This window comes from Silurus meridionalis, chromosome 7 (assembly GCF_014805685.1).
Source record: "Silurus meridionalis isolate SWU-2019-XX chromosome 7, ASM1480568v1, whole genome shotgun sequence".
Lineage (NCBI taxonomy): Eukaryota > Metazoa > Chordata > Actinopteri > Siluriformes > Siluridae > Silurus > Silurus meridionalis.
In genome coordinates, this window is record NC_060890.1 from 13414896 (window position 1) to 13423103 (window position 8208).

The following is an 8208-nucleotide window of genomic DNA, read 5'->3' on the forward strand; positions in this document are numbered from 1 at the left end:
AAGCAGTTAAACTACTGAAGCTGTGAAATCCACAACATCACATATAATCATAGCAGCATTTACAATAAAATAAAAAAATCTGCTTAGTGGTGCTTTTATCAAACACTTTCATTGTCCGCTCAGCCACACCTCAGTTGTACTTGCAGTTTATCATTGCTGTTTTGCACAATTGCTGCTAGAACTTTGTGTTTACAAGTACATTGTGTTTTTATATATGGACAATCCTTTTGCACAACCTTCTGTACTATACTAGTTAGTGCTACAGTGTTGCTGTGTTTACTGTGTTGGCAAAGTGTTTACTTTCTTTTTTACTTAAGTTGTCTGTTTTCTTTTGCATTAATGTTGCACATGTGCACTTTATGTACTGTAGTTAGTTTTAAGATTTGTGTAGTTCCATGATCTTTTTTGTTAATTTATGATGTCTTGTGAAGCACCTCGTTCCTAAGGGAACCTTGTTTTGTTTCACTGTTTACTGCAATGTATATTGATGGAATGACACTAAAAGCCTACTTGACTTATTACTAAGCCATAACTAAATTCTTTCTTTAGATGATGGTGAAGCAGTAAGTAGTTCCTATGAGTCCTATGATGAGGAGGAAGCGCCAAAGGGAAAATCCACAGCACAACACCAGTGGCCATCCACAGAGGCATCTATTGAGCTAATGAAGGATGCAAGGATTTGTGCTTTCCTTTGGAGGAAGAAATGGCTGGGCCAGTGGGCTAAACAGCTGTGTGTCATCCGGGAAACTCGTCTCCTTGTAGGTGATCTTGTAGATGAGTTAGTCACATGCATTTCCTACAAATTGGTTTGGAGTTGTATAATGTTCCCTATGCTCATTGTAAGATGGTGTAATTAAATACAGTATGAATGCCATGTATGAGTGAATGTTCTCTGTATTGCAATATCAGAGATAATAATGAGTTCTATGCCTTAATTTGTTTAAACAGTGCTACAAGAGTTCAAAAGACCAGACACCACTGTTGGACATCAGTCTGCTGGGTTGCAACGTCACCTACAAAGAAAAGCAGCCTAAGCGAAAAGAGCACAGGCTGAAGATCATCCCCCAGTGCAGTGAGGCCATTGTGCTGGGTCTACAGAGCAAAGAGCAGGCTGAACAGTGGCTGAAGGCAAGGCTGCAGATGTTCTTAGCTATGAGAAAAGAATGCATTGATTTTTTTCTAAATCTGACTTGACAGTTATGATTTACAAGTTGTTGTTTACTGTAGGTCATCCTGGAGATCAGTCTTCAGTCTTTTGAAAGCCCTGATGTCTCAGATTCACCAAGACTAATGTGTACTAAGGTAAGTCCTTAACATAATGGACAAAAATACATACATTATCAATCTGGCATTCTTGATGTTGTTTGGTTTTTCTTATTAATTTTCCATCCAGAACGTAAGGTTCAATGAAAAACACTTTCAGAAAATTTCTACTTATTGATGCAATAAATTTTCGACAAGGAACTTTTATGAAGAACGACAAGACAATTATACAGGTTTAAATAGCCATATTTTAAAGATATTTACTTATTTAATTTAGGTCTATAAATTGTAGGTAGTTAGCAGAAACCATTAGAATTTCGAGGACACATTTTGAATGCGAAGATTGTAAGTGTAAGATCATTAACTAGCAACCAAAACATTCTGATAAATTGGGTTATAAACAATTCATTAAATCAGAGATGCCCAAACTAGGGCCCAAAGGCAGAGATGGTTTATTGTGACCTTTTACTTGGCCCACCATGGCATATTCAAGAAGAGGGGATAAAATGGGGGAAAAAGGCCTATTGGACAATCCTATTAAAAAAAAGAACCAACTTCATGTCTATCATAGAGGTAACTAAATAGCAGAATTGGAAAGTAACGAAGTACAAATGCTTCGTTACTGTACTTAAGTAGATATTTCTGGTGTCGGTACTTTACTTCACTATTTATTTTTCTGACTTTTTACTTTTACTCATTAAATTTTTACACATATATCTTTACTTTCCACTTCTTACATTTTCCAAAGAGGCTCGTTACTTTAGTTTTAATCTATTTGGCGAAATGTCAAATTTTTTTTTTCTTCTCACTGCATGCTGTTTTCACCCTATCAATCTATTTCCTGTCATTGCACGGCTTTTTCAATCTACCACTGGTGTATCATTTCCTGGCTCTCACACACCACAGACGTAGACTAGTTTACGAAGCTAACAATCAGCAAGACAGAAGGCAACAAGAAGTATGGGGTTATTGTGGATGAGACAGAGGGAGTCAGTGATGTAAACATGACTGAGAACAGAGACATTCCTGATCACCTGATTACTGGTGGATGTTCAGCCTATATAAATTCATTATGGTAACAACATTTTAAATTCATTTTGTATTAATATATTAATTAGGGATGTCAAAATGTATTTTAATAACGTGTGCATTTCTGTTTGACCATTTTTATTAAAATATAAATAAATACATATAAAAGTGGCGAAATTAAAACCTTCAGCGTGACACATTTATTCCCAACGTCCTTTCTTTATTCAGATATATTAAAACAATTAAATAAACTTCACCAAATGATTATTTTGAATCAGTAAATATTTGTTTTACTGATGCGGCAAGTCTCAAATCAGGACCAAAATCTACCATAATGCACACATTGAACCCTCTGGGGTCGACAAACGCGCCAGCGCTTTTGTGAAATGTTTTCATTATAACACAGAAACTAACTTAAATGACTGTCTTTTTTGATCGTACAGATAAGAGCAATATATCATCCCATGGTCTACTTTTATTTGTGTACACTCATAATAAAAACAAAACGCTGTGCTTTTGTAAAATAATGAAAACAGACAGGGTGCCCTCTCTGCCGTCTCTCTTTAAAAACAACCTGAAAACAACCTGAATCTCAGCGAATACTTGCCCATAGACATAATAAATATATGTATAGAAATCTCAAAATGTCTTCTTTTAAATAAACAAATTTACATCGAAAACAAATATTCTCTGATTATGTAATCCGTATGAAAGTTAGAAGAGGTAAAGTTTCTCCGGTATCACCTCATTAACCGTCTGTGTGGAAACATAGCAAAGGTTGCGTTTGGGGTCCTGATGATTTACCTAATTTAAAACACCACAATTACTTTAAAACATTTACAATGGTTTGGTAATGGTTTTACTAATAATAAACATACATTTGCATTAAGCATCCATATTTGTCCAATCCCATGCTGATATAGTATTAAAAATGTGAAAAGTGTTATTTTAAGGTACATTAGGAACAGATAAAAATGTATGATTAAGTTGAATTTTATGTTAACTCATAACAATCATGCCATTATTCGCGATTAAATATTTTAATCGGTTTAAAGCCCCAATATTAATATGACGTGACGTCTAGTTACCAGTGTCACATTAGAACAGCTAGCAGTAATGGCAAATTTTTACTTAAGTACATGTCTGAGCCCAAACTTTCTTACTTTAACCTAAGTAAAAAAGTCAGTACTTAAACTTTTACCAGAGTATTTGAAAACACAAGTATCTGTATTTCCACTTAGCGAAGGATGTGTGCATTTTGCCTCCACTGCTGAATAGTTTTATTAGGCACTGAACACACTAGAAAACTCATTTGGATTGTTTCTCATTGTATTTTACGTTTCACTGAACAAGAACTTTGAAAGTAAATCTGCGTTAGTTAAGCAGATTTGAGAGTAATGTTTTCTGTTTTTTTAATATTATGAAAGCATATATGGGGAACCATTGCAACTTTCATTTTAACATAATGTTTGGTGTAATGCAACTTTTTTCAGCCCACAGCCCTCAATCAAGTTTGATTTTTTTGACCATCAAGAATGTTTTTGTACCTCGGGAATAAATGGTTGGACAGCGCGGAGTAGAATATAAATCCAGAAGAGTATTGTAAATGTGCTATCTGTTTCTCCACAGACCGAACTTAATGAGAGGTACTCCGTGGCATCAGAAAGTGGCAGCAGCACAGACAGCCATTTTGAGAACCTTGAGATTAAAGATGGTGAGACGTCTTCCATTTCCCTGAACTACTAAATGCAGGAGGTTATTTTTCTCATTCTTTTCTGATATTTAATTTCCTTTTTAGTCAAGAAGAAATCCAGTACTGGCCTGAAGCTAAGTAATCTGATGAACATTGGGAAAAAGAAGATTTCTTCTTTAGAGACTGCTGATAAGTGTCTGGAGACATCAGGTAGATTATTGTAGATATGCTGCTGATGTTTAAAGTATTTAAAATGATGAGCATAACTCTCCAAAAATGAATGAAAAAATATTTCCACCTTTTTGTAACAGGCTATCTAAATGTCCTGGTGAACAGCCAGTGGCGGTCACGCTGGTGTCTGATAAAGAATGGAAAGCTTTGGTTTTACCAGGATAAGGGCAAATCTAAGGTTTCCCAGCAGCCTGTGCCTTTAGAGGGGTGTATGGTGCTACCTGACCCAAGCCCAGAACACCTCTACTCATTTCACATACGAATCGATGGAGAGGAGCTTGTTATGTTGGAGGTAATTTTTAATCTCTTAATTAGTTTAGTAAAAAAAAAAAATCACAGGTGGCAGCTAGTAATAATAATAATAATAAAATAATATACTAACATGGTTTTCCCCAGATCTCACTTACACCCAAGTAATCACACATACCCCATACCACACACTGCTACCCTGTCTGGTATTACAAAATGGGTGTAGTCCACTTTAGAAGCCACAAATTAGCAATCCTCATGCTACAGCGATGGTGTAGTGCTTCCACGCTCCATGTCGGAAAGCCACACAATGCTGCAATAAAGTTTAGCAAGCCAACATTTACTCATGCTTTTTGGAACTGATAGGGTTGGTCTCTCACCCAGGCTCCAAAACCAATGTGCTCTATTCATTATGCTGCCTGAGTTCTATTAAACATCTTTTGAGAGTTCATAACTGAAAATGGTAATGGGGGTGTCATGCTTGTATTTAGCCTTTTATGTGCATAATAAACATGTGGCTATGTTGCCGCTGTGATGAAATACTTTCATCAGACAGATAAACAACTGATTTCCTGTCCACATTCCAGCATTTACTGTCTGTCTACATTTTCAGTAAAGGAAAAGAAAACAGTAACATTTAAATCTTCTGTAAAAAATAACATCATTATACTCTACTGTACAAAAAGTTAATATAATTTCTCTTCTATCGCATCTTCTAGGCTAAATCATCTGCTGACATGGGCCATTGGCTAGGATTGTTACTCTCACAGACAGGAACCAAAACAGACCCAGAGGACCTGACCTACAACTATGTAAACTCTGAGAGGATATCCAGCATAGTCAATTCAGCCAAGACCTCCATGTAGTAAGTAAAAAAAATTCTTCTTAAAAACAATGCAAATTATGTGTTTTAGTATATGTGCATGCACAGATGGTTCATTGTTGATCTCGTTGGCTATTTCTTAGCTTAATGCAGAGGAGATATTCTGAGCAAAACATGTACACAGACAGTCTGCCAACAAACAACGATGGTTGTGATGACATATACGATGACGTGGCCTCAACAGAGAATGAACTGGAGGTAAGCAATATGGTTATGCTGTTAAACAGGCCAATCAGCAGTGATGTCTATTCTGGCCATTTGTACTGTCTGAGTAGCATAGATGAAGTGCAGATGCTCTCTGCCAAAGATGGTTGTGTCAGGGTTGTGCTTGCGTTATTTTCAGATGATCAGTTATGTGTCTAGGCTTTATATGTGGGGCAAGCAATTAGGTGACTGGATGGTTCAGTTATAGTCTGCAAGGGATTCCACTTGGAAACATTCTAGTGTATCAGCATGAATTTTAACGGAGAAATTATAACCATTTCTTACAAAAATGTAACTTGTAGATACACATAGTTGATTGTTTCAGGAGTGGCAAATAGACCGATATGGGTTTTTCTCTGGCTGATGGCCGATATATAATGCCAAATATTTTTGGCTGGCTTGCCCTAGTACAACTAGGTAATGCCATAGTCGGCTTTCCTGAAAGTTAGTTATTTGCCGTTGGTTCGTGTCCTTACCTTAGTCTTACTGTTTTCTTTAGAATTTACCAGGTAGTTCTCTTCAAAAGGTTAGCAGACAGAGGGGGACATCAGAGGGTTTTGCTGTGGAAAGGCAATCTGCTTGCAGCAAGAGACAGCATTACGTGTTCCACAACAACGCTTAGCTACTAGCAGATGCGCTTGCCTACTAATCAGCCTAATTCACAGCACAATTGGCCGATGCTGATTACTAAAAAAATTAAATAAAACAACAAAAAAATCGGCCCGATCAATCTGTCGAACTCTAGTGGCAACTACACATAATCACCCTCCCACCCCCCGGCACCTATATAACCATGTGCATGAAGAAGTGTTTTCATGATGCATTGTCAGTGTATTGATCTGTTGCTTCCCATGCAGGAGAGTCAAGATGGCAACAGTGAGGTGGTGATAGATCAAGAACCGGATGAGAATGACAGGGTATATCTGGATCTGATCCCTGTCCGCTCCTTCCTCCACACAAATACAGGCCAAGTGTCTGCACATTCATCTTCTACAGCAACAAGGGAGCTCAGTCCAACCCCTGGTTCAAGTAATATACAACATGACCCTGGCAGTGAGGTAAGGACTAACAGAGCACATCTCTCTCATCTCTCATTTGATCCAGAAAGCTGTGTAAATAAAAACAAAAGGTTTTGTTACGCTATGGGTTTGCTGGTTGACTGCTAAGAGATTAGATGACTGTTTCTCTCTTGATTAGGAAGGTATATCTGCAGAGTCTGTGTATGAAGCCTTGTTACCTATACCGAAAGAACATCCTGAACCTCCACCTATTCCCCAAAGATTGGATTTTGACACCAGCACATCCCCAGGTCGTCCTTCTCAGCCTCAACCACAGACTCAAACCCAGCAAAACCAACCCCAGTCTCATCAAGTCAGCTTCCTGAGTAAGGAAGGCCAGAAGAAGGGCTCATCCTTACCTTCACCTCAAAGCCAGATACATAGTCAACTTCTTACTCCTTCACAAACACCAAACAGTCCCCCAAATCCAAGAGTAAGGGCTGCAAGCGCTGATAGGGTTCTTGACAGACAGAAACTATCTACAAGTAAGAACCAAGGCCAACATTATTTTCCTACAGAGTTTTATCTGTTTTTGCTGCTGTATTATTTCTGGTCATGTCGCCAAGACTTTGCTTTCATTATGTAAATTATCTGATTGGACAATGAACTCTCCTCCACATTCCTTTATGTGTAGTGAACTCTGGGTCAATTGAGGTGAAGCTGGGGAAGAACCGAACGGAGGCCGATGTGCGACGTTTTACAGATGAGAAAGACCGGCTGGAGCGAGAAAGGGAGGAGGTCAAGACAACTCTGGCCTCGCTGAGAAAGAAGAGACGAGAAGCAAAAGAGGAGCTGACTTCATGCAAAGGTACCACAGCGACCTCTAGTGTAAAAAGCAACCAAATAAAAAAAAAAAAGCAGCAGGATCTAAGTATAAAGTATGTGATTTAAAAGAGTTGCACGTTATTACAAAATCTGACATCAAAGCACACAATTATTACGTGATTAAACATATTTAATAAGTAATTCTGATTTTCATCCTATTTCATTGCTTTGTACAGATGCTTCTAATCAAGCTTCTCTGGAGTTATGTCTGAAGGAGAAGGAGGAGGCATGTCGGGAGGCAGAAAAAAGGAGAGTGGAGGTGGAGCTCAGGCTGGTGGAGGTAAGGGAGAGCTTAAGGAAGGTGGAGGCTGGACCCTTTACTCTGGGCACTACAGTGGACAGCAGCCTACTGGATTTGCCAGCGGTCAGTGTGCTTACAATAATAATTGCTCAATAAGAAATTATTCACTTATTCAAAGCATAACAAAACACTCTGCTTCCTCTACATGCATGTATTGAATATAATGTATTGAAATCATTTTTCAGCCCAAAATCTCCCCTCCTGCCCCGTCTGCCCCAAACAACAACAGCGACTACTCACCTGTTAATGCGGCAACGGCCCTGAAAAATAGGCCCCTATCAGTCATTGCACCCAGCAAAGGAAATGTACTGCAGAAAGCAAAGGTAAAATATTTTTGTACTCTTACTAACAACCTAAAGCATAATCAAGTCCTTATGCAACTTGTGTTCTGACTCCAGCACATTTAAAATTACCTTTACATTCTAAAGTGTCCAAAAGTTAAAGGAATTGAAAAGGTCTGTATCACAGACCC

General features: G+C 38.1%; 1 protein-coding gene across 2 annotated transcripts in view; it reads left to right on the forward strand.

Annotated features, from left to right (window-relative positions):
• afap1l2 (actin filament associated protein 1-like 2) overlaps positions 1-8208 on the forward strand; it is a 38105-nt gene that overhangs the window by 28708 nt on the left and 1189 nt on the right. For both annotated transcript variants that reach the window (XM_046853680.1, XM_046853681.1), the window contains 13 exons: positions 550-758; positions 949-1128; positions 1228-1302; positions 3922-4006; positions 4091-4195; positions 4297-4508; positions 5185-5330; positions 5432-5546; positions 6410-6610; positions 6750-7095; positions 7245-7418; positions 7612-7799; positions 7922-8059. In XM_046853680.1, the coding sequence (XP_046709636.1) occupies positions 550-758; positions 949-1128; positions 1228-1302; positions 3922-4006; positions 4091-4195; positions 4297-4508; positions 5185-5330; positions 5432-5546; positions 6410-6610; positions 6750-7095; positions 7245-7418; positions 7612-7799; positions 7922-8059 (2174 nt within the window). The remainder of the gene's footprint in view (positions 1-549; positions 759-948; positions 1129-1227; positions 1303-3921; positions 4007-4090; positions 4196-4296; positions 4509-5184; positions 5331-5431; positions 5547-6409; positions 6611-6749; positions 7096-7244; positions 7419-7611; positions 7800-7921; positions 8060-8208) is intronic.